General features: G+C 39.3%; 1 protein-coding gene across 1 annotated transcript; it reads right to left on the bottom strand.

Moving 5' to 3' along the window:
- Positions 1-605: 605 nt before the first annotated feature.
- On the bottom strand, positions 606-26,198 carry LOC100653859 (placenta-specific gene 8 protein-like). Its single transcript, XM_003414196.3, has 5 exons — positions 26,032-26,198; positions 15,170-15,311; positions 8,404-8,528; positions 4,353-4,467; positions 606-975 (listed from the first exon to the last, which is right to left on the bottom strand). The coding sequence occupies exons 2-4, from the start codon at positions 15,279-15,281 to the stop codon at positions 4,363-4,365; spliced, it is 342 nt and encodes a 113-aa protein (XP_003414244.1). The 5' UTR covers positions 15,282-15,311; positions 26,032-26,198; the 3' UTR covers positions 606-975; positions 4,353-4,362.

Raw genomic sequence — 26,198 nt, 5'->3', positions numbered from 1 at the left:
AATCGGAGACTACAAAGTGAAAAGACCTGGTGATGCTTTCAGGAAAACCACAAGCACCATTGTTTTGTAGTAGCAAAAGAATAATGTTTTTTATAAACTTGGACTTTATATAAACTTTGAATCCAATGAATCTCCAAGAAAAGCAGTAGGCTGATGAAATCATTAAATCAACCAGATTGTTTTTAAACCGTCATTTATTCTAACACTAACTTTTGATTTAAGATTCAAGTAATTTATCTAAGCAGTGGCTCATGAACACCGTACATTTTCAAAATTGCAGTAATAATGATGATAATGACATTTGCTGAGTGCTATGTGCCAGGAACCCTTTAAAGTGCTTTATCTGTATTATTGCATTTAAGGAAAAGAAAATAACAACCCAACAAACCCTTAGTCTTAGAAGTTTGGAAGCAGGGTATACTGTGTTGTTTGAATAAAGACTTGCTTCCTCAGCATTTACAGTAATTGTAGGTAACGTGAAAAGGAGCAAATGCGTTAACTAAATGTCCCATAATTGTTCCGGAATAGTCATCTGTAGTCTTTTTATTTTTTCCCTTAATGTTCTTAGATGAGAACAAGAAAGTTGCTTATGAACCAAGGTCTCCAGCTGCGAAATCAAATTATGAGATTTTGAGACTGAGCCTTAAAGTCAGCTAATGACACAAGGCGATTTTAATGAGAGTAAGGAAGTATGAAGAATCTTGTTAGAAAATCTTTTATTTGGTTTATATTTCAAACGCAATCTTCAAAATTTATAAGCCAGAAAATTGGATAGCATGAAAGTGAGAGAAAACTAAGGTGGACCATTTAGCACAAATAAGGGGCAGCATTCATTTAAGACAAGTAAAAAATGTGATTTTTCTCCCATCAGTTGTGATGAAACTTGTTCATCAAATTTCAGTTGCAAAAGCTGGAGAAGTGCTCAAGCTGAAGAGGTGTCTGCTGATTTTAGTTGCTTCAGTAAGAGTTTTCTGCCTGTTAGGGATACACAAAGCATAGGTATGACTTTTATCAATACACATTTTTATATTTTATAAACTCAATTTTAGAATCATTTTAGAGTTACAGAAAAGCTGTAAAAATAGCTCAGAGTTCTCATATACCCTGCTCCCAGTCTCCCCTATCATTAATGTCTTACTGTTGTAAGTTTGTTACACTAATGAACCAACGTCGATACAGATTTCTTTAGTTTTTACTTGTTCCAGGATCCATCCAGGACACCATATTACATTTAGTTGTGTGTTTCCTTACAGTTCTAAGAAATTATGAGTTTCTCAGACTTCCCTTGTTTTTGATGCCCTTGACAATTTTGAGGAGTGCTGGTGAGGCAGTTTGTAGCGTGTACTTCACTTTGGGTTTGTCTGATGTTTTTTTCATGGTTAGACCGGAATTAGTGGGTTTTTGGAGGAAGACCACAGAGGTAAAATGCCATTCTCATCATATCGTATCAAGGGTTTATGCTAACAACATGAGTTATGGATGATGTCAGCTCTGATCACCTGGCTGAGGTAGGTTTGTCAGGTTTCTCCATTGTAAAGTCACTTTTTTTCAGCCCCAGCCTTCCCTGCCGTACTCTTTAGAAGGAAGTCACTGTGCATAGCACACACTTAAGCAGTGAGGATTCAGGTTCCTCCTCCCTGAGGGTGGAGTATCTCCGTAAATTATTTGAAATTTTCCTGTATAAGAGATGTGTTTATTCTCCTCATTTATTTGATCATTTATTTATGTCAGTATGAACTCAAGGATATTTATTTCATGCTTTGTGCTATAATTCAATGCTACTCCATTTTGTTGCTCAAATTGTTCCAGTTTGGGCTGTTGGGAACTTTTTCAGATGGCTCCTGTGTCCCTTTGTCTCATTCTGTTTTTAACATAAATCATGTTATTCTCGGTTCCTTGTCTCTTGATTCTCCCATTCCAGATATTTGTATATTTAACGTTTCATTGTCAGTAAATAATGTAGGGTCCGAGTTGATTTCAGCAGTCAGGACTACCAGGACATTTTACATCAAACCTATTAAAAGATTTGTTGTTGTTAGGTGCCGTCGAGTAGGTTCCAACTCATAGTGACCCTACGCACAACAGAATGAAACACTGCCTGATCCTGCGCCATCCCCAAAATTGTTGTTATGCTTGAGCTCATTGTTGCAGCCACTGTGTCAATCCACCTCGTTGAGGGTCTTCTTCTTTTCCGCTGACCCTGTACTCTGCCAAGCGTGATGTCCTTCTCCCTTCTGACAACATGTCCAAAGTATGTAAGACGCAGTATCCCCATTCTTGCTTCTAAGGAACATTCTGGCCGCACTTCTTCCAAGACAGACTTGTTCGTTCTTTTGGCAGTCCATGGTATATTCAATATTCTTCGCCAACAACACAGTTCAAAGGCGTCAACTCTTCTTCGGTCTTCCTTATTCATATTCCAGCTTTCACATGCATATGATGTGATTGAAAATACCATGGTTTGGGTCAGGCACACCTTAGTCTTCAGGGTGACATCTTTGCTCTTCAAAACTTTGAAGAGGTCCTTTGCAGCAGATTTACCCAATGCCATGTGTCTTTTGATTTCTTGACTGCTGCTTCCATGGGTGTTGATTGTGGATCCAAGTAAAATGAAATCCTTGACAACTTCAATCTTTTCTCCATTTATCATGATGTTGCTCGTTGGTCCAGTTGTGAGGATTTCTGTTTTCTTTATGTTGAGGTGCAATCCATACTGAAGGTTGTGGTCTTTGATCTTCATTAGTAAATGCTTCAAGTCCTCTTCACTTTAAAGATTTAGGGAGATAAATTCCCGGAGATTAAAAAAAAAAAAATCAGATGTCAGGGCTCACTATTATGTGAGTGTGGGAAGATATTTTATCCATATCCTTTCATGTATTTATTTAAATAAGAATTACTGTGGCAATTTAATTCTACCCCTTTGCTTCTGGCCTTCCCCTGTTCAGTCTGTGCTATATACCAATACTGGATTAATTTTTCTAGGGTATAGCTCTATCCATGTTTCTCCCTTACTTAAAGGCTTCAATACCTTCCTGTTGCTTACCTACAAGTAGCCTATTTTCACACATTGCATGACAAGGCCTCAACTCACTTTTTAAAAATCTTTTATTTCTCATCATTTCCTGCTTTAACCATATGCTCCAGCCAAGCTGGACCTAAGCTCAGAAAAAAACTTTTTATTTTTCCTTTCTTTCTTATTTCCTCTACAATTTCCCCAATGTTCCTGATTAGAAGCAACATCCCATTTCTATTAATTAAAGTCACATCTTGTGCCAGAGATCTCTTTACTTCACCTAGCCCACTCACCCTTGTCCACTCTCCTCTCTGTCCTAGGAGAAGGCTGGCCTGTTATCTGTAGCAATTTTCCCTGCCCTCTGCCTTCCTGGTGGGTTTGGCCAATGAGAAGCCCAGCAGAGAGTGAGGTCAGGCTATTTTTTCCCTGTAGCTCCTTTTATGGGGTTGCCTCAGGCTGCCTATGTCTCTCTATTGAGAGGCTACTGCTCCTTTCAGGGAAATCTTCTTTACCTAACTCTTTCCTTTGAGGTTTTGGAAACTGCTCCCTTCTTTTGGCTTTAGGGGTGGTAACTGCTTTGCTGTCACTAGCCAAGTTACTGTACCAGCCCTTGTCATACCCGTTCAACTACCACTTACTTTGTAAGTAAAGCACAACCAAACCCATTCCTGTGGAATTAATTCCAACTTATAATGACCCTATAGGACAGAATGCCCTATAGGGTTTCCAATTTGTGGCTGATAGATTCAAACTGTTGACCTTTTGGTTAGCAGCCGAATACTTAACTACTGTGCCACCAGGGCCCCTTTGTAAGTAAAAAAAAAAAAAAAAAATTTAAAAGTAGTCTTTATTAAATTCTTGAGATCATAATTTGAGTTTCACCTGTTTCCTGTTGGGGTCCTGATAAACACCTCTTCCTTAGAATTGAAAATCACTTTTTTCAAATCATTTTCACCTGTGCATTTCACAGGCGGCAATCTTTTCCTCCTCTGAACATAGCATAATATTGTGTCTAAAGGCATTAGTCAAACTCTGCCCTTTATTAGGGACTTGTCTAATTCCTCGTTTTGAGTTTAAAGACTTTAAGGGCAAGGAGACCAGCTTGTTTATTTTTGTTCCTCACAACAGCCAGCAATGTCTTGCCTAGCACTACATACTTGGTACATTATTCGCTAAATAAATAAAAAAAAATTTTTTAATGTATTTTCCAAGAGTTATAAGCCCTCACTCACTTAAGTTATTACTGAATTGTTATCCAAAACAATGAATAATTTACAAAGTCCTTAATTGTATTTCTAAATATCCACAGATTCTGGGAGGAATGTTTGCACTGACTCACCATTAGCTGTTTAGAAAGCATTCATGGCTCTCCTTCGGTTGATGTCTCTCTTGAGCTGGCAAAGAGAACACTGAGAACAGCATGTGGCTGCCAAATAGTCGTGACAGATGGATCCCTATTTAAAAAAAAAATAAGAAATGTTAAATTCACCTACTTGGAATTTAAGAGTTGTGTATTTTCAGACATCTTGAGGAAAAGCAGAAGGCACTGATCCTTGAGATTCAAAGTTTGGGTGTTTACATTTAGGAAAATGTTAATTGATTTTTTTCACGTAACTATTGCTTTCTTTTGTGACGTAAAATGTTTTTCTGTAATTTATAATATGAAGAATATAAAAAGAAATTCAACCAAACTCTCAGTCAAGCATAAGAGTAAAGTAAAGAGTTTCAGGAACCAAAGTTTCAAAATTCTTTTCTCCCACATAGCCTCCCTGTGCTCCACCAGATGAGGGAGTAAACCAAGAAATAGGAAGATACGGGCTATAAGAAACAGGAATCTGACACGGAAGAGAGGCCAGTGAAATCCCCAGGACGATGGTGAAGGAAGATCTCAGGGTGAGAACTGAGTAGTTCAAAGGATAGCAGGCCAGGAGGGTCAGGGAGAGATTTCATCAAGAAGATGAAAGTGGTAGAATATTTGATGCAGTGAATGGGTGGGAAGAGAGTTAGAAAACTGGCAAAGAATTCAGCATGGACTTATAAGTACAGTAAATGGAAAATTACTAATGAAAAAGCCAATAATTATTAATACCAGGGGAGAAAATTTAGCAAAACATTACACTAAGTGAAATAAGTCACACTCAAAAGGACAAATACTGTATGATCCCAGGCATATGAAATACCTAGAATAGGCAAATCCACAGAGGCAAAAGTCTATAAGTGGTTACCAGGGGCTAGGAGGGTGAGGGATGGGAAATTCTTGCTGAAGGGGCACTGAGTTTTTCTTTGGGATGATGGAAATCTTGGAAATGGATAGTTGTGATGGCTGCTGAACATGGTAGATGTAATTAGTGTCACCGACTTGTACAGTTAAAATGGGAATTTTTTTGTTATATGTATTTTACCACAATAAAACAAAAAACAAGAAAAAACAAAGTTTAGTGGGAAAGCAATCATAGTTTACTACATGACTCAACTCAGAAGGGCAAACATAGGTATCGTAATGTCAACACTGAACATAGATTTGACCAAAATTACACGTAACTAATGAGAGGGGTGGGAAGAATGCCTGCATGTGGTGGGGGCAAGTGGATAAGGCAGGAGTGGATTCTCATCTTCCCTAGTGGGAGGTCAGTAGCTAATGCCTCAAACTGAAAAGTGAAGAAGTAGCAATACAAAGCCGTGATTTGGAGATACGGCAGAAAAGACCCAAAGAATCAGCTCTGGGTAAGAGGGAACAGGGGAGAGAAATTTGGGAACCACCATTTTTTCTAACAAGCCTTGTAAAATTTAAGAAACTGTTTGCTTCCAGAGCTTTGATTAAAAACAAACAAAAAACAACAGAGAATATATAGACTTTTAATTTAGTATGATGGCTTGACCCCGTGTGTTTATCTTCTGTCCTCCAATACAATAATGAGATATATAACCTATTAAAACAATAAAATAAAAAAAAAAGCTGCAATAGAAAATAGTTAATTACACCATTTAGTAGGTCAGACCTTTTTTAAAGGAATTTCTTTGAAAATATGAAGCAGACAGGATTATTCTGATGAAGCAAAACAGAGCCAAGGAACCCCAAATCTAACACAGTTATGGGGACGGCACTGTAAGAATTGAGATCAAAATCTGGAGCTGAGAGAGGAGCCAGAACAGGCTGAAAAATGGAAGACAGGGAGATTAACTGAAGGGACTGCCTGAGCATCTGGGCCAGCTGAGAGCTGCTGGTTATAGATCCTACTTTCTAGGAGACAGCCGCAAAGACAGAGCTCTTATTCAGAGGATTTCAATATGGCCTTTGGGGCCCCAGGAGAGAAGAGAAGTGAGATAAGTATGGCAGTTTTTGCCTATCTCATAAGGTTCCGTAAGACTCACCATAAATACATTGACAGAAAGAATAGACGGTAAAAACATTTTAGCACGTCAGAGAAGTCTGTTACTCCCACACATGGGATTAGATAGCAGAATTGTTTTATGTTTGGTATTCTCTGAGTGTTTTTTTTTTCCCCCTTCTTTTTGCTGAATAGATTTTTCCTCGTTCCTTTTGTTCCCTCTAAGTAGTTTTAGATGTTCACAAACTATTTTTATCCTGTAAGTAATTAGCCTTAAATTTTTATCCACTTTTTAAATTTTTATTTATCTATCTATGTCAGACAAAATAAAGTCTTTAGAATGCTTTTATTTCTTCCTCTGCCTTTCAATCTCCCAAATTTTCTCAAAACCAATTGAAGTTTTACCCTCAGACTGACAGTAATTTTCCATACTCAAAAGGAGTATGAAAAAATTGATTATATACTGGGTCTTTAAAAAACTTGATAACTTTCATGTTAAATAATATCATAATAAATAAAAGAGTTCCCACAAATCAATAACAAACAATCCTATAAAATGATGAACAAAGGAAATGTACATAAAATTTACAGACAAAATACAAAAGGAAAATAAGTTTCCAAAAAGTTGCTTGATGTTACTAATAAAAATTAAAACAACAACGAAATGCTATTTTTACTTCTCTGATCGGCAAAATGATATTATCCAATACTGACACACATATATTGTTAAAGGATTATAAATCAGTAATTCATTCTCCTTTCTAGAGGGCACTTTGGCAGTATATATCAAAATTTTCAATGTGTGTACTCTGTGATCTATCAATCTAATATCTAGGAAACTATTCTACAGAAATACCGGAGCACACGTATAATCACTTATGTAAACTGTTGCAATAGCTATGAGTTGGAATCAACATGATGGCACAGGGTTTGGTTTGGTTTTAAAAAGGAAAACATTAAGTAAATTATCTGTATGATGAAATTATTCAGACATTAAAAAGGATCAATATTACTGATGTGAAAAGGAGTCTACCAATACGTTAAGGAAATAAAAAATCAACTTACATTGTAGCATGACCTCATTTTAAAATAAAAACAAAAGAAAGCTCCCAAACCCAGAACCTTATATATCTAAATCTACAGATAATCTATATTTACATGTCTATAGGCATAGGGAGAAATCCTGGTTGCATAGTGGTTAAGAGCTACAGCTGCTAACCAAAAGGTCGGCAGTTCGAATCCACCAGCTGCTCCTTGGAAACGCTATGGGGCAGCTCTACTCTGTCCTATAGGGTCACTATGAGTCGGAATCGACTCAAAGGCAATGGGTTAATGGGGATAAAAAAAAAAAATAGGGATAGGTGTAGGAAAAAAAGGAAAAGATGCACATCAGATTATTAATAATGCTTATCATTGGGAAGTAGAATTGGGTGTAGAGAGGTTAGATTTTTACTTTATATACTTCTGTATGTTTGAACTTGTCATTAATATTATGTACATAATGTATTGTTCCTTTGTAATTAAAAAACTAATATTTCCAATGAAAAAATAAAATAAATTCAGTGGAATAAAATAAGGTGTTCCTAAAAAAATTCTGTATATTCATTTGTTCCCCTACTACATAAAGTAAAGCTTATGGTGTAACAAAAGTTGTGTGTATGGAAAGTCAGAGTGAAAACTGACTGTGCTCCTAGTGTATATCTTTGGGAGAGATACTCTACCTCATAAAACCTTAATGTCTTTATCTGTAAAATACAGTGAACACACCCATTTTATAGGGATGGTGTGAGAATTAAGAGAGGTAACATGAAATTCACACAGCGCATGGTAGGTTCTGAATACTCCTCTTCCATTGTATGATATACATTTCAAATATGAGAGTTTATATTCTAGAGTTTTCAACAGAAACCTAGAAGGAGGTAACATAACCAGAGGTTGCACATCCCAGGAAATAACGATCAAATTTAAAATGAAGGACACCATCAAGTGACCTCCATGCTTATAACAGCCATTTTGAGTGTGGTTGCATATTTGAATGCTATAATGTTGGAAGTGACTCACAGGGATGCCATATCGGGTCCGGTAGAGGGTCCTCATTGCGACGCTTGCTCCACACAGGCAGCATTCATTCATGTCACTTGCAACTTGACATGCAAGGCATATGAAGCAAAATGTGCCACATATACCTGCACACATGAAAAAAAAGGGTACAAGTTATTCTACTCTGTCCCACCACAGCTGAAAGTTAGTTTGCTTCATGAATGGCAATACAAATTATGGGGTCTTTGCCACATAACCTATTGCCAAGGCAATTTTCACTGTTTTCATTCTACTTTACACCAGCTTTTACCCTTCTCCCCAGTAAATCAATTCAGGAATGACTGAACCTTGGAAAGTATGTCATTCTTTTCATAGTGCTGCCTTCATCCATCTTATTCAGTGATTTACTGAAACATGGCCATGTTCCAGACATTATCCTAGGTGCCGACAACACCCTTGCCTGAAAACTAGTAGGGAAGACAGAGAATAATAAAAGTTCTCTAACAGAAATCTAGAAAAAAAACAACAGAAATCTGCCTAAGATGTCAAGGGGTCACCCATAGAAATAGGGCCTTCAAGGCTTTGAGTAGAAAATGTTGTTTGAGTTGAATCTTGAAGAAGGATTAAGAGTTTTACAGATCGAAAAAGGGAAAAGAACCTCCGTGAGATAGCTTGGCAAGCCCAGGCAATGGCTAGTGCTCAATAGGGCTGGAGCCCCGCGATGGGATGGAGGTGAGCTGTAGGGCGAGCAAAGTGGGGACTAGATGATAAAGATTCTCTGAGAGTGCTCAGAGTTTATTATGAAAGTAACAAGGATCCATCGAACTTTTTTAGAGGGGAGAATTATTTGGTCACATCTCCATTTAACAAAGCATGCCATGAAGCAATTAAGCTTGTGTTAGAACCTGTACATTCACTTCATTGAGTATAATACTAGAGGTGGGAGAATTAAAGTGTTCATCTTTAGAAAGTTTTGCTAATGTCTACCTATCACTATGATTTGCAGATACTGAGGTGATATCCTGAGTATAAGTCATCACCCCAGGCCATCCTGTAAGGCAACGAGAGCAAATAAACAAACCTGATTCTTCCATTTCTTGGGTAATTTTTCCTCTCTATTGCTTCTTTTTTTTTTTTTTTCTTGGGTATTGCTTCTCAAGGAAACTCTGATGGCGTAGTGGTTAAGAGTTTGGCTGTTACTGAGACCAGAAGAACTAGATGGTGCCTGGCTACAACCGATGACTGCCCTGACAGGGAACACAACAGAGAACCCCTGAGGCAGCAGGACAGCAGTAGGATGCGGACCTTAAATTCTAGTAAAAAGACCAGACTTAATGGTCTGACTGAGACTAGAAGCACCCCAATGGTCACGGCCCCCAGACCTTCTGTTAGCCCAAGATAGGAACCATTCCCAAAGCCAACTCTTCAGACAGGGATTGGACTGGACTATGGGATGAAAAATGATACTGGTGAAGGGCGAGTTTCTTGGACCAAGTAGACTCATTAGACTATGTGGGCAGCTCCTGTCTGGAGGGGAGATGAGAGGGTAGAGGGGGTCAAAAGCTGGCTGAACGGACACAAAAATAGAGACTGCAGAGGAGTGTGCTGTGTCATTAGGGGGAGAGCAAGTAGGAGTATATAACCCAGTATATAGCAAGGTGTATATAAATTTTTGTATGAGAGACTGACTTGATTTGTAAACGTTCACTTAAAGCACAATAAAAATTATAAAAAAAAAAAAAAGAGTTTGGCTGTAAACCAAAAGGTTGGCAGTTCGAATCCACCAGGTGCTCCTTGGAAACTCTATGGAACAGTTCTACTCTGTTCTATAGAGTCACTATGAGTTGGAATTGACTCAACAGCAATGGGTGTGTTTGTTTTATTGCTTCTCAATGTAATTATCAATGCCATTCATTTCAAATTTCATCAATAACTTAGAGATTAATTTTTTTTTTTTTCTTGTATAAGACTTAAGACAGGCAAATAAACCTCAGAGCAAATTTTTAAAGGCAGTTCTGTTCATTTCTTGGCTGTTTTTGAGAACTTAGCATCTTGATCCTTCCTGTTACCTCCGTCTCACCCCCACACTTTCTTTCCCCCAAGCTCGTGTAGAGAGTTCTCTTAGAGAGATCCCACTTACAGAGTTCTCATTAAAATACAGCAAAGCAGTGTCAGAGGTATTTTTCCCAATGATTAGAAAATTGCATGTAGAATTCTTTTTTTTCACTAAATATATTTTTGTTTATTTTGTTATCGTTGTTGAGACTTTACACAACAAAACATACATCAATTCAACAGTTTCTACGTGTACCATTTAGTGATACTGATTACATTCTTCAAGTTGTGCAACCATTCTCACCCTCCTGAGTTGTTCTGCCACCATTAACATGAACTCACTGCCCTTAAGGTTCCTGTCTAATCTTTCAAGTTGCTGTTGCCTATTTGATCCCATATAGATAGTTCTTAAGAGAGGCATAATGCTCAAGGCAGACATTTTTACTAGTTAAGCTAAACTGTTGTTTGGTTTTAAGAAAACGTCAGGGGATATTTTTAGTCTAAGGTTTAAAGATTATTTTAGGGCAATAGTTTCAGCGGTTCATCCAACCTTCATGGCTCCAGGAAGTCAGGAGTCATGAGAATTTAAAATTCTGTTCTGCATTTCCCCCTTTTTGTCAGAATTCTTCTATGGAGTCTTTGATAAAAATGTTCAGTGATGGTAGATGGGCGCCATCCAGTTATTCATGGAGACAAATAGCCACAGATTCCATATCCTCCTCTTATTCCTGACTGTCCTTACTCTTGTTGTCCAGGTGAATAGACACTGATTATTGTGCCTTGGATAGCCGCTTGCAGGCCTTTAAAACCCCAGGCACTGTGCACTGAACAGAGGCACTAAACATGTTATTAGACTAATTAACTGGGAGGTCCCATGAAGCCATGACCCTAAACTTCTAAACCAAGAAACCAAATCCCATGAGGTTTTGGGTTGTACATAACAGCCTCAACAGCTGCTCTTTCTTTTTCTTTGCTGTTGTTGTAAGTACATCTATCACACAGGTTTTGCTAAATTAGCTTTTTACAGGTGTACAACTTACTAGCAGCAATTACAGTAATCAGCTGTGCGATCCTACCCTTAATCTGTGTGGTATTTCCATCACCCTTAACCCATTTCCCCCCTACTTCCTGCTCTTGGTAGTCACTAATAAACTTTGTTCTCTATACATTTGTCTTTTCTTGTCTTTTTATATAAGTGAGGTCATTCAATATTTGTCCTTTTGTGACTGACTTATTTCACTTAGCATAATGTCTTCCAGCTCCATCCATATTGTACGTAGCATGTATCAAGACTTCATTTCTTCTACTGGCTGAGAATTATATTGTATGTATTAACCACATTTTGTTTATCCATTCATCTGTTGATGCGCATTTAGGTTATTTCCACATTTTGGCTATTGCGAATAGTGCTGCAATGAACATTGGTGTATCGGGATGTGTCTGAATCTCAACTTTCAAGTCTTTTGAATATATAGCTAGGAGTAGAATTGCTGGGTCATATGGAAACCGTGGTGATGTAGTGGTTAAGTGCTGTGGTTGCTAACCAAAAGGTTGGCAGTTCGAATCCACCAGGTGCTCCTTGGAAACTCTATGGAGCAGTTCTGCTCTGTCCTGTAGGGTCACTGTGAGTTGGAATTGACTCCATGGCAATGGATTTGGTTTGATGGTAGTTCTATTTTTAGTTTTTTGAGGAACAGCCACACTGTTTTCCACAATGGCTGTACCATTTTTCATTCCGACCAGCAATGGGTTAGGGGTTGCAATTTCCCCACATCCTTGACAACATTTTTTTTGTTTTGTTTTGTTTTACATCTTAACTATCTCATTGTGGTTTTGATTTGCGTTCTCTGATGGCTAATGATACTGAGTGTCTTTTCATGTGTTTGGTGGCCATTTGAATGTCCTCTTTGATGAAATGTCTTTTCAAATCTTTTGCCCATTTTATGATTGGGTTGTCTTTTTGTTGTTAAGTTGTCAAAATCTTATACATATTTTGGTTATTAGGTTCTTGTTGGGTATATGATTTCCAAAGATATTCTCCTGGTTGGTAGCTTGTCTTTTCACTGTTTTCGTAAAGTCTTTTGATGAGCAAAAGTTTTTAATTTTTATGAGGTTCCATTATATTATTTTGTCTTTTGCTGTTTGTGCTTTCTTTATTATATTAGATAATCCATCGTTAAAAGCTAAGCCGACAGCATTACCTCTACTCGCTCTTCTAAGAATTTTATGGTTTTAGTTTGCACATTTAGTTCTTTAATCTATTTCGAATTTGTTTTTGTGTATGGTGTGAGGTGTATGGTATTTCATTTTTCTGCATGTGGAAACCCAATTTTCCCAGTGCCATTTATTGATGAGACTCTTCTTTTCCCATTGCATGGACTTAGTACCCTTGCCAAAAATAAGTTCACCGTAGATGTGTGGGTTTATTTCTAGATTCTCAATTCTATTCCATTGGCTATGTGTCTATCGTTACACCAGTACCAGGCAGTTTTGATTACTGTAGCTGTATAAAATATTAGTATGTTTAAAATCAGGATGTGTGAATCCTACTACTTTGTTCTTTTCTTTCAACCCTGTTTTAGCTATTTGGGGCCACTTGCCGTTCCATATAAAGTTAAACATTGGTTTTTCTATTTCTCTAAAGAAGGTTGTAGGAATTTTGGTTGGAATTACATTGAATTTATAGATCTCTTTGGGTAATATTGACAACTTAACAATATCAAGTCTTCCCAACCATGAACATGAAACATCTTTCCATTTATTTAAGTCTTCTTTAATCTCTTTCAGCAGTATTTTATAGTTTTCATTGTATAAGCCCTTCATTTCCCTGGTTAGGTTTATTCTTAGTTATTTTATCCTCTGGAGCCCTAGTGACGCAGTGGTTAAGAGCTTGGCTACTAACCAGAAGGTCAGCAGTTTGAATCCACTAGCTGCTGTTTGGAAACCCTATGGGGCAGTTCTATTCTGTCCTATAAGGTTGCTATAGTAGAAAGGGACTAACGACAATAGGTTTGGATTTTTGGTTTATCTTATCCTCTTAGATGCTGTTGTAAATGGAATTGTTTCCCTAATTTCCCTTCCAGGTTTCTCATTGCTGGCTTAGAAACTTAACTGATTTTTGTTTGTTGCCCTTGTACCCCGCAGCTCTGCTAAATTCCTCAATTAGCTCTAGAAGTTTTCTTGTGGACTCTTTGGGATTTTCTATATGTAGGATCATATCACTCTCAAATAGAGATAACTCCACTTCTTTTCTAATCTGGGCACCATTTATTTCTTTTTCTTGTCTTATTGTTCTGACTAGGACTTCTAATACGATATTGAATAGAAGTGGTGAGAAAAGGCACCTGGTCTTATTACTGATTTCAAGGAGAAAGCTCTCAGTCCTTCTCTATTAAGTATAATGTTGGGCATTGGATTTTCATATATGCCCCGAATCATATTTAGGAATTTCCCTTCTGTTCCAATCTTCGTTAGAGTTTTCATCCAGAGATGGTGATGAGTTTTATCAGATGGTTTTTCTTCATCCATAGAGATGCTCAGGTGGTTCTTTTTCTTTGTTCTATTAATGCATTGTATTACATTGATTGATTTTCTAATGCTGAACCATACCTGCATTCCTGAATGAATCCCACTTGGTCATGCTGTATGACTCTTTTAATATGCTGTTGGATTCTGTTCACTAGTATTTTGTTGAGGATTTTTGCATCTATATTCATAAGCCATATTGGCCTGTAGTTTTCTTTTCTTGTTGTGTCTTTGTCTTGTTTTGGTATCAGTGTTATGTTTGCTTCATAGACTGAATTAGGGAGTATTCTTTCCTTCTCTATTTTTTGTAAGAATTTAAATAAGACTGGTGCAAATACGGAAACCCTGGTGGCAGTGGTTAAGTGCTATGGCAGCTAACCAAGGGGTCTGCAGTTCGAGTCCACCAGGTGCTCCTTGGAAACTCTATGGGGCAGTTCTACTCTGTCCTTTAGAGTCACTGTGAGTCGGAATCGGCTCAAGGGCACTGGGTTGTTTTTTTTTTTTTTAGTTTGGTACCAATTCTTCTCAAAATGTATGATAGAATTCCCCAGTGAAGCCATCTGATAAAGAACCTTTGTTTTTGCTTTTGGGAGGTTTTTGGTCACTGATTTGATCTCTTCACTTGTCATGGGTCTGTTGAGACTTTCTATTTCCTCTTGAGTCAGTTGGGTAGAGTCTTTAGAATTCTTTATCCTCAGGCATGTTAAAAATCCCAAACATAAATTCAGCTATTTTTTTCTCTGAGCTCATGCTGAAACCATGGAAGAAACTTTCCCTCGTGTACTTGGTATGATGTAACTATAAAGTAATGAGTTTAATTTATGTGTAACAAGGACAGTCTTATTTTTTAAATTAAAAAAATATCAAGTTAAAGTTCAAATGTCTCTTAATATAATTTAAGGCCTATTTATAAGCATTAGTCTTTTTCATTGTTAGGATCAATCAACTCTTTGACTGCCATCTTAATTCCAAAAATTATTTTTGGAGAAAGACTACTCTTTGAAGGGCTGGTGAAGAATCACCCTATAATTAGTACAGTACGGTATGGTAGCAGCTTCTTCTGTTAAAGATACCATTGCTGGCCTGCAGGGTGCCTGTTGTAGGTTAGGAATTTTTACTACACAACAAGGGAGGAGAGGAGAAAGGTCTTGGCCAGCAGTAATTTACCTGAATGTCAGTTACGGAGTAACGTTTCCCACGTACTTACAGACTCCGCAGTCACTGAAGCAATCACAAATGCCTGTCTGCCAGTTTGAGGTCTGGGCCACAGGGACAGTCACAGGTTGAGTCATAATTACCGTAGGTGGCTGAGCTTGCATTTTTGATGCAGGGTCTGAAAAGGCTATGGCCTGAAAAGGAAAAAAATCGGTATATGTAGCCTTGCAGTTCCTCTTGAAAGCCCATGTTTGAAGCACTCTGTTTCACTTGTAAAGTAAGGCCATTTAAATCGAGTTGCTTGTTGATCTTTGAAGAACTTTGTTTCCCCTGGAGCGAAGGAGTTCACTGAACTGGTAAGAAAAACAGATGCCTCAGCGGGGTTAGGGAGGTGGAACATGGTTGTTCACACCCTATTATTAGACAGTCTCCCTATTTTCGTACAACGTAAAGAGACAAATAATCACCCTGTGATAGTGGTTGGAAGTAGGGAATTATAGAAATCAGGCTTCTCTGTAATTGCACCAGCCCCTGAGTGCCCGACTACTAACTGAAAGATTGGCATTTCAAACCCACCCAGAGATGCCTCTGAAGACAGGCCTGGACACATGTTTCTGAAAGGTCACAACCTTGAAAACCTTACGGAGCAGCTCTAATCAGCACACACAGAGTCAGCATGAGTCGGAATCGACTCCGTCAACTAACTACAACAAGGCTTTTCTGCTCATTCACCCCGTTTCTCCTTGTTCATGCTCCCTTTTGTTTTGGACGAGTTTTTGTTTAGAGCTCCTCCCCAACCTCCCTGCATCCATGCTGGCCTTTCACTGCAGGTTTACCCAGTGCCTGTACCACTTTGTCAGCACTAGCTTGACAGCCCCCTGCCACATGGTAGGGACAAACCCAGTGGTATATTCCAGGGAAGTTTATTATGAAGTAAGTTTTGTTTGGTTAGTCCTAATTCCCCTCCATCATGTGAGGAGGTGTGGGGTTATGGAACACAGATTAGATTTGGAGTGAGAAAATCTTTGCTCAAATCCTGGTTTCCTAAACCATGTGATCTTAGACTAGTCATGTAATAGCCTAGTCGTTTAAATTTCTATCTGCTAGTCTAAGATGGAAGTGGTTTCTGACCTACCCGCTCACATGCTCAATGAGAGTATTAAATGCGATAAAGTCTGTGAACAATAAAGAATCAAACAAATTATAAGGGTGGCAATAATGTACAAAAATAGAGCAAGAAAATGTCTTTAGATAATTTTCGTAAACATTTATTGACAAAAACTCAAGCATTACACTAGACCCACATTGTCCAGTTAATCTTCACAATCGTCCTGCAAAATAGGAATTATTATTTTTACTGAGTTGGTAAGGAAATGGGGGCTCAATTTGACCAACAAAATGTTATTTGTAATGGATTACAACCCTTAGAATAAAATATCTGTAACTATCCATGAGCTAATACAAATGGTCCCTTCACTTCAGATTTTCCTCTGTGCCTGTACCCCTTGGCGGTGCTGGCTTGACAGTCTCCTACCACATGATAGGGACAAACCCAGCAGTACATTCCAGGGAAATTTATTATGAAGTACACTCTGTTAGGTTAGTCCTAATTTCTCTCCATTATGAAAGGGGGTGTGGGGTCATGAAATATGGTTTAGATTTGGAGTGAGAAAATGTATGCTCAAATCCTGGTTTCCTAAACAGTGTGATCTTGGACCAGTCATGTAACAGCCTAGTCATTTAAATTTCCATTTGCTAAGCACACCATGGGGAACTGTGGGGTATCTCAGTAAGGGGGTGTTAGGAAGAACTTCTTATAGAATTTAGGCTTTGGTTGGGTAATTTGGAGTAGAGTGCCAGGAAGTGGAGGTGCTGTCAGAAAGTGGGGACAATTCTATGGTCGGATATCATACAAAATCTTATCTACAAGGAGGGAAGATTTGAGTAAAGCTGTAACAGGTAAACAAGCAGCACTCACTAATTTGAGCCAGGAAAAGGGGATGTTTGGTACTTTGTGGCTTGGATCATCTTTAAGGTTTATGTGTTTTCAGATATGATTATGGAGTGCTCTTGTTTTTTCTTGATCCATCATAGTCACAGAGAAGCCTTGTATGATGTTGGCACTCTGAAAAACTGTTTATGTGCAACAGGAGAACACCAAGACTCCTGTTAGTGCCAGGCCAGTTTGCAGTAACACCAAAGACTTGCTCGTAACACCAGGCCAGCTCCTGGATGGCTGGGGCTGATTTTCTCTTTCTCAGGACATTAGTGGGACAATTGGTGAAATTCAAATACAATCTGTAGGGTAATTATTGTGTCAACATTAATAGTATTAATAGTATCATATCAACATTAATTTCTTGGTTTCAATATTTGCACTATGGTTATGTAAGACTTTAAGATTCCCGGAAATTGAGTGAAGAGTAAATGGGAACTCTGTGTGCTTTTTTGTTTTTTACAGCTTTTTAAAAATACATTTTACATACCATAAAATTCACTTATTTAAAGTGTACAGTTTCATAGTTTTTAGTATATTCACAGAGATGTGCAACCATCACCACAATCTAGTATCAGAATATTTTGTTGTTGTTACGTGCTGTGGAGTCGGTTCCAGCTCATAGCGAACCTATAGGACAGAACAGAACTGCCCCATAGGGTTTCCAAAGAGCAGCTGGTGGATGTGAACTGCTGACTTTTTGTTTAGTAGCTGTAGCTCTTAACCACTGTACTATCAGGCAGGGCTCCAATATTTTTAGCACTCCAAAAAGTTTACACGCCTCTTAGCAGTCACTTCCCCTACCCTCTAAACTCCCCTCCAGCTGCTGGCAACCACTAATCTACTTTTTGCCTCTATAGATTTGACTATTCTGGACATTCCATATAAGGGGATCATATAAAATGCATTCTTTTGTGACTGGCTTTTTTTCACTCAGCATAATGTTTTCAAGTTTCATCCCTGTTGCGGTACATACCAGTACTTCATTCTTTTATTTTGGCTTTGACAGACAGAAGTTTATTCTCTCACAGTCTAGTAGGCTAGAAGTCCAAATTCAGGGTGTCAGCTCTAGGGGAATGCTTTCTCTTTCTGTTGGCTCTGTCATCAATCTTCCCCTGGTCTAGGAGCTTCTCTGTGCAGGGACTCCAGGTCCAAAGGATGTGCTCTGCTCCTGTCTTTCTCAGTGGTATGAGATCCCTCATCTCTCTGCTTGCTTCTCCCTTCTATATCTCAAAAGAGATTGACTTAAAACACAACTGAATCTTATGAATTGAGTCCTGACTCATCAAAATGACTGCTTCTAATCTGTCTTATTAACATCATAGAGGCAGGATTTACAACACATAGGAAAATCACATCAGGTGACAAAATGGTGGACAATAATACAATACTGAGAAATGTGGCCTAGCCAAGTTGACACATTTTTTGGGGACACAATTCAATCCGTAATACTATGGTAGTCAGAACGATTCTCCAGAGATGTCAGTACCGGAAGTAGATTTTCGCCCAAAGCTTCAAGATAAGATTCAGGGTGTGATATTTCAGAGTTGACTGGTTTCAAGGGAGGTAGCTCTCTTTAAACACAGCCACAGCATTATCTGAGTTAAGTGTTGGCTGATCTAAGTCTGTCATTTTTTGTCCCCCACCAGGGTTTTAATTTCAGTTAAACCAAAACAAAGCCCCTTGCTGTCTAGTCGATGCTGACTCATATGATGCTGACTCATAGTGACCCTCTAGTACAGAGTAGAGTTGTCCCATAGGGTTTTCAAGGAGTGGCTGGTGGATTTGAACCACCAACCTTTTAGTTAGCAGCCAAGCTCTTAACCACTGCACCACCAGGGCTCCCCAATTTCAGTTAGCATCTTCTAATTATCTTCATAATTATCATTTCTACAGTATTTCTCAAGTACCAGAATGATTGCACAGCCCAGTACGAACCCTTATATGTTCAGTCTATCCAGATTCACAACATATGAGTGTCTTAATACTAGAGATATTTTATTATACCGAGAGTTCTCACCCCCTAACTTAACACCACCAATGGCCACCAGTGATCCAGTTTTGGAATGCCATAATGAGAGTGTCTTTGCTAGGAATCCACCTCCGGTAGCCATTGTTTTTGTTTTGATTTAACCAAAGCAATCCTGAGACAGGAATTTGAGTGCAATTAACCCTGGTGGTGTAGTGGTTAAGTGCTACGGCTGCTAACCAAAAGATCGGCAGTTCGAATCCACCAGGTGCTGCTTGGAAACTCTACGAGGCAGTTCTATTCTATCCTATAGGGTTGCTTGAGTCAGGATCAACCTGAAGGCAGTGGGTTTGGTTAGTGGGTTAGTATCTTGGGAGATAATTCAGGAAATCTCAGTAGTGGAATGGGAAAGTTATACCACCTATATATACAGATACCTGCATTAAACCAATTGAATTTCAATTATTTACTTATTTTCCTTTATATCTAAGGTTAGCAAACTTTCTCTGCAAAGGATCAGGTAACAAATATTTCAGGTTTTGTGGGCATACATGGTCTCTGTACCAACTACTAAACTGGTCATTGTAGAGCAAAATCATCTTAGACAATGCGTTAACAAAGGAGCATAATTGTGTTCCAATAACACATTGTTTAAAGACAAACAAGCAAACAAACAAAAAACAGGCAGTGGGTTGGATTTGGCCAAGAAGCCATAGGTTGCAAGTTTGCTATATATTGTTACCTGCTTGAGGGCAAGCATCATGACTTTCTGATTTCCGTAATGGTCAATACTATATACATAGATAACATTGTGGTGTAAACGAATAAAAGTTTGCATATGATATATTTAGATGGGATGGATGGTGACATTGAAGTGATCTTTTCTCTACTCAACTTCAATGAACTTGAAGATAAGATTGCATTTTAAAATCTAAGCTTTAGAGTAAAACCCAAGATTGAATTATGCATTAAAAAAAATTGCTCTCGAGTCAATTCCTACTCATAGCAACCCTATAGGACAGAGTAGAACTGCCCCATAGGGTTTCTAAGGCTGTGATCTTTACGGAAGCAGACTGCCACATCTTTCTCTCATACTTTGTTCTTTTTTATTGATGAATAGTATTCCATTGTATGCATATACCACATTTTGTTTGTCTGTTCATCAGGTGATGGCCGTTTAGATTGTTTCTATTTTTTGACTCTTAGGAACAATGCTCCTTTTAACATTCTTGTGCACGTTTTTGTTTGGACACATGTTTTCAGTTCTCTTGGAGTGGACTTGCTGATTCCTATGGTAACTTTGTGTTTAGCATTTTGAGGAACTTCCTGTTTTCCAAAGTGGCTGTATGACAGTTTTGCTTTCTCCACATCCTTGCCAAATTTGTTATTGCTTGTTCCTCTTCATGCTATTTCTTTTCATAAATGTAAATTTTTGTCAAAACGAAAATAGCGAAATGAAATAAAATGTGGAAGAAGAGAAGCCACATAGGATTTAGTGACAAATATAAAAATAATTTGCCACAAACATCATGAAAATATATTCTGACATCCAAGTAGCATATAAGCTAAATACAGCAGTTTTAAGACTTTTGCATTGTAGGGAATTTCTCTTTATAATTCATAAAAACCATACAATTTCTCTTTTTGTTTCAAGTATACTGAACACATTTATAATTGTTGAAGCTTCTTTTAAATTTATTAGTTTTGTCCTTTTATATAGATTAAAGTGGTCTTTCGTTTTGATTTTTGCTTGATTTAAAAAAAAATGTACCACAATGGTCTTTTACCATAACGGCTCTTCTACAATAAAGGAGTCTAACCATTTGTAGGAGCTCCTGGGTGTTGCAAACTGTTAACACAAGTGGCTGCTAAGGAAAAGGCTGGAGATTTGAATCCACTCAGAGGCTTGGCAATCTACTGCGGAAAAACCAGCCTTTGAAAACTCCAGGGAGCGCAGTTCTGTTCTGACACACATGAGGTCGCCATGAGTTGGCATCTACCTGAAGGCAACTGGTTGGTTAACCATTTTGTGGATCTCACAGAAAACAATGCAAAAAAAAAAAAAAGTTCTACTAAAACCAAAACAACCCCACTACCCACTGCCATCGAGTCGAAGTTCTACTAAGTGAACAAAAAACCAGGGATGTGGACTGAGCTAATGGTTCTGAGCGTGCGCCTTCTATAGGTGTATATAATGTGTGTGTATTGGGGGAGGGTCTGTCTTGAAGGGTAGAGTTTCTGAGATAATGCGCAAATCAAGGTACTTCGGGCTGGGCTCTGAGTCCTTTGTGTGCGGAGAGGCCGATACACCCCAGGCTGAGTCCTGCTGTCAGATTCTTCACGCCTTTCAACTTTTTTCTTTTTTAAGTCAGAGTTCTCCCAGTCCCACCCTCCACCCGCTCCCCCATCTGCTGTTTAACGTGGACTGGGGAAGCGTGGGTTTCCCCAGAGACTGGGGTGATCAGCTTCGGGAGGGCCAGAGGTCGGGTGGAGTGGGCTTCTTAGCTGCCCTGACCGGTCTGGATTCAGGACGGTGACTGCGAACCGTCGCTGGGCCCGCAAGGTGTTTTCGGCGAGGCACCCGCGTTCTGTCCCTCAGTGATGTTGGTCATTTACCCTTCTGTCTTCCCTGCGGAGACCAGCTCTTATTCGTCTCTGAATTCTGCAGGGCTGTCAGCCTAGAGTTCACTCAAAGAAGGCGGTCAATTAACGCTCTCGCTATCAGGGAACCGCCACCTCCAGACGGCTGCACCAGCTCCAGGTAGCTGCGGGGACCACACGGCAGGGCGGGCGGCGGGCAGGACACACCCCTGGGGGCTTGGCGGCAGCCGGCTAGAGTGGCGGGTGCGTCCCGGAGCCCGAAAACCTTGCCCCAGGGTGTCAGGGATCCGCGGGCGCTGGGGCCAGAGTCCGGGCGCCGCTCACTCCCTAGGGCGCCGCTCGCTCCCTAGTATCCCGCCCCTTTCTTCCACCCGACCCCAACTGCCCAGTCTCACCAGGCTTCGTATTCGCATTTATAAATTTTAGTAAGTTTTCTTCGGATGTTGTGGGCTGAGGGGAGCTCTGATGGTAACTAACATCAGAGACAGACAGTTGTCTGGGCTGCGTTCCGTGATGGATTTCAAAAGCTTAGCACAGGGCCTGGCATACAGTGACTGCTCAGTAACCCCACTACCGCCTCGTTCTCTTCTCCCCATCTTGCTGAAGCAATGCCTGATGCCAGGGAGAGTGCATATCAAACGCTGGCTAGTGCGGAGCTCATAGAAGCCGCTCAAGGAGCAAGGCCGCTCTTCACGTGACCCCTTTACCTCCCTGACGTCCTCGGACCCAGTTCTCCCTTACCTCCCAAACTCCAGTGCTGAGGTGACAGAAACCTTATTTTCCGGTGATGGCTTCCCACATTCGGGGCCAAAGAAATGAAGCATTTAGGAAATGCTAAAAACATATATTCAAAATTTCTAGTCAACTTCTGTTTTAAATTACGAATTTAAACAAATCTAATTTATTAGACAAATTTAATAATCAAATACCAGGAAACAATGTGAAAGGATGTACAATAACATGTTGGGTGGTTGTCTCTGAATCTAATGGTGGTCACTTCCGGGTCTGAGTAATCTCTGACGGGTATGTTTTTACTTTTATCTTTATAATTTTCTGTACTGTCTGAAAAAAACCTTTTTGCAATTAGCATTTATGTCTTTATAAACAAACCAAGAACTCATTTTGGAAGCAAAAAGCAAATCCAATGACATAAAAAAATATTTAAGGGGGACATGCTGATTATCCTATAACTGTTGGTTGTTGTTTTTATTTTTCCTTTAGCCCCTAACCAGTGACTGGCTCACAGCTGGCATCATTCAATAAATACCAGCTGAGTAAATATCCTTTCCACGATCCCTTTCAGAGGAAGAACACACTCTTTCACTTATTTTTCAAGAAGCATACACTGTGACTTTTAATGTAAATAACAGGAATCTGAATATTCAGAACAAAAATGTGCCTGCTGTGGTTAGGTGCCTTGGAGTCGATTCGGACTCATAGCGACCCTAGGTACAACAGTACAAAAAGCTGCCTGGTCCGGTGCCATCCTCACAATTGTTATGCTTAAACCCATTGTTGCAGCCGCTGTGTTAATGCATCTCATAGAGGGTCTTCCTCTTATTCACTGACCCTCTACCTTACCCAGCATGATGTCCTGCAAGGACTAGTCCCTCCTAATAACACGTCTAACGTATGTGAGATGAAGTTTCACCATCTTTGCGCCTAAGGAGCATTCTGGTTGTACTTCTTCCAAGACAGATCTGTTTGTTCTTTTGGCAGTCCTGTAATTATCTAATTAGCTGAATGTGCCCGTAATTATCTAATTTTCCTTTCCTTAACGCAGCTCTCCCTGCTCAGTGTATGGCACGTGTATTTGTGTGTTCACATGGACTACTTTTAGCCTTTGTAGCAACTTGAGACCTGAACATGCCTCTTTGCTGCTGAAACCCAGTCAAAACAATCCGCCTACTCTGTAGCCAGCAGCCCCATCGGAAATATCCCTGTGCTGGCAGTTAGTTCGCATGGAAGTTTCCCTCCGCAGTGTACTAGCATGAAGCATCGTCAGTCCAACAGTCAAAACTCTAAGTTTCTTATTTTTGCACTGCTTTTTTACTTCCTCTTTTGAATATGGAAAATCATGGGAACCCCAACTGCTTCCTTGTACTTTAGCACTGAGAACTGAAGGAAAGTGTAGGGCCCTAGGAGGCAACTCAGGCTACTAGAAGTTCCTCCCCAGCGAAGAGCAACTACAGCAGTGAAAAAGGCTACTCTGCCCAGCCCAGCCCAGCCCAGAATAGAAACCCTAGAAGGAACAAATGTCCAGGACTTGCATTTAGCTTATTCTGAAGAGTCTCGTGGCTCTAGGAAATGCTGCTTGTTAGTTACAAGACTGAGAGGTGCAAGCAAACAGACTCTTATGCAGCTCTGAGGTTTAAATATTATTTCAAAATTCTAGGTGTCCTTTAACCAATTGTTAAGTTCGATTCCAATTCATGGTGACCCTGTGTTTTGCAGAGTAGAACTGCTCCATAAGGCTTTCAAAATTGCAACAAAATACAAAAGAGGAACAAATGAAAACATCCCAACCACAATTGTTTTTACTTCAGCCATTAAGTGTCAGTGGTCTTTAACCTGCCCCAGTCAAGTTAAAAGATCAACGGCAGGTGAAGATGGGGGTGGTTGTGGGGGAAGAACTTCCCTGAAATCTCCTTTGTGCTAATGACATTTTTAACCTTATCTTCTGAGACCTTATCTACAAGTCTGCTTTTCAAGGTTTACTGTGCGTAAAAACCAGGAGGACAGCTTGCTTATGATGTAGATTCCTGCACTAAGAGATTGTGACTGAGGTGGCATGGACTGGGGCCCAGGAATCTGAAATGAGCATTTGCAGAATGGCAGCACCTATGCCGTAAGGTGCTATTCCGTAAAGTAGAAAAAGGCACCCTTGTGGGTGGACACACATGGGGAACATGTGGATGCTCTAGTAAGAATGAGAAAAATAATGTCCCTTTCTCCAGGCAGGTACAGCCATGCCAGCACCAGCAGCTTGCCCAAGGATCACAGGCTTAACTGTAGCCCTGCTTGCCCCTTGGTTGTCCACCTGTGCAAAAGTTTTGGTATCCCAGGGGAGTCCAGTACCAGCTGATACGCAGAGCATGCTTTCATACCCATGGCCGTGAGTTTTTTCATTTCTCATCTATTACTGATAACTACAGATCCAGTTCAATTCAGAAACGATTTATTGAGCACTCAATGTGTGTAAAAGCCTTGTGCTAGATTTGGTAGACCCTAAGATGTCTCTTGTTCCCTCTGCATGGCCAGCAGCTCTGCCCATCACTCCATGTGACCACAGGCTGTTCTGTTTAACACCATCTTGTATCTCAAAAGGAGCAGAACAGATAATGAAAAAAGCCTCCGAAAAGAAAGGAAAAATGGAGACAGTGGGAACTGAAAGAAGAATCTTAGCAGACAATGTTGAAGCATGAGACTACGACCACCTCCTTTAGAAGGTGCTTTCCGTGGACTGTTCTCCGTGTCAGAAAACCTTGCCGGATTCGGTTCACATTTTAAATGTCTTAACTGTATCCATTAGTCTTAGTTACAACCAACTTTGTACCTGTGTGCCCGGCTTATGAACACCTCGCCCTTGAGAAGCACAGCCCACCCATCTTATTAATATCTTTACCCAGGTATTAAGTTGCAACAGATATAAAACAGATTTTTTCCTCTTCTTTCTATTTTTTATTGATGTCACAGTTCATTTTTAGTTAACTTTGATTGAGGCATTTCCATTTCGTAATCTCTCAGCTCATAAACTAACACATGTGAGATGAGGGTGACATCTCTCTATACATATTAAATAAAGCACCTGAATTCAATTTTGGAGCAATCTCCTCTGTTTTTCTTACCTTCATACTGAAAATTCAAAGATTCTCATAATTCTTTATCTAAATCTATAAAATTCATCTCCTGTTTATAAATATCTTGAATGAATAAAATAAAGCAAAATATTTTCAAAGCACAAAGAAATTAGACTAGCACATGTAAATATGCTTATGAACTGAAATACAGAGTGAAATGAACCATGAAGTTGTAGCTACAAGTATAAGGTATGTTTCCTACTGAGAACACTATTTGATGAGAATTCAAGGCTGGAGATCACACACTGCTTTGAAAAGCATGGCATCTGGCTGTCTTGGCATCTAGCACATGGCTGGTACCCGATATTTCTTGAATTTGACTAAATTTCCTTTTAAACCAATTAGATAAGAAAACATTGGTCTTTCATATTTTGAATTTCAATGTACAACATGCTGGAAAAAAAAAAGAAAATCAAATACTTTTAAAGAAAACCTTTTTCTGTGCTAAGATAAGCTTTTAAAGAGGTACTTAATTTCAAAGTACTTACAGTTAGTTAATAGGATCCAAGTAGGAAATGTAGCCTGGGAGAGAAGCTCACCAGAAGTGAAAGCTATGTGAGATGGGAGAGGCACCAGTGTTCCCATCTCATTATGCAGTACAAAGAGTATATTCAGAGGTTCTTATTGGCTAATGTAATCCCAGAAGTTATTTTCA

This window comes from Loxodonta africana, chromosome 5, assembly GCF_030014295.1.
Source record: "Loxodonta africana isolate mLoxAfr1 chromosome 5, mLoxAfr1.hap2, whole genome shotgun sequence".
Classification (NCBI taxonomy): domain Eukaryota; kingdom Metazoa; phylum Chordata; class Mammalia; order Proboscidea; family Elephantidae; genus Loxodonta; species Loxodonta africana.
The sequence above is the reverse complement of the archived record's forward strand: the minus strand, read 5'-3'. Positions and strand labels throughout refer to the sequence as shown.

Coding starts and splice junctions, on each gene's coding strand:
- LOC100653859 (XM_003414196.3), bottom strand. CDS start 15,281: ATGCAAGCTCAGCCACCTACGGTAATTATGACTCAACCTGTGACTGTC. Junction 8,529..15,169: donor CTTCAGTGACTGCGGAGTCT/GTAAGTACGTGG, acceptor TCATGTGTGCAG/GTATATGTGGCACATTTTGC. Junction 4,468..8,403: donor GGACCCGATATGGCATCCCT/GTGAGTCACTTC, acceptor TTTTTTAAATAG/GGATCCATCTGTCACGACTA.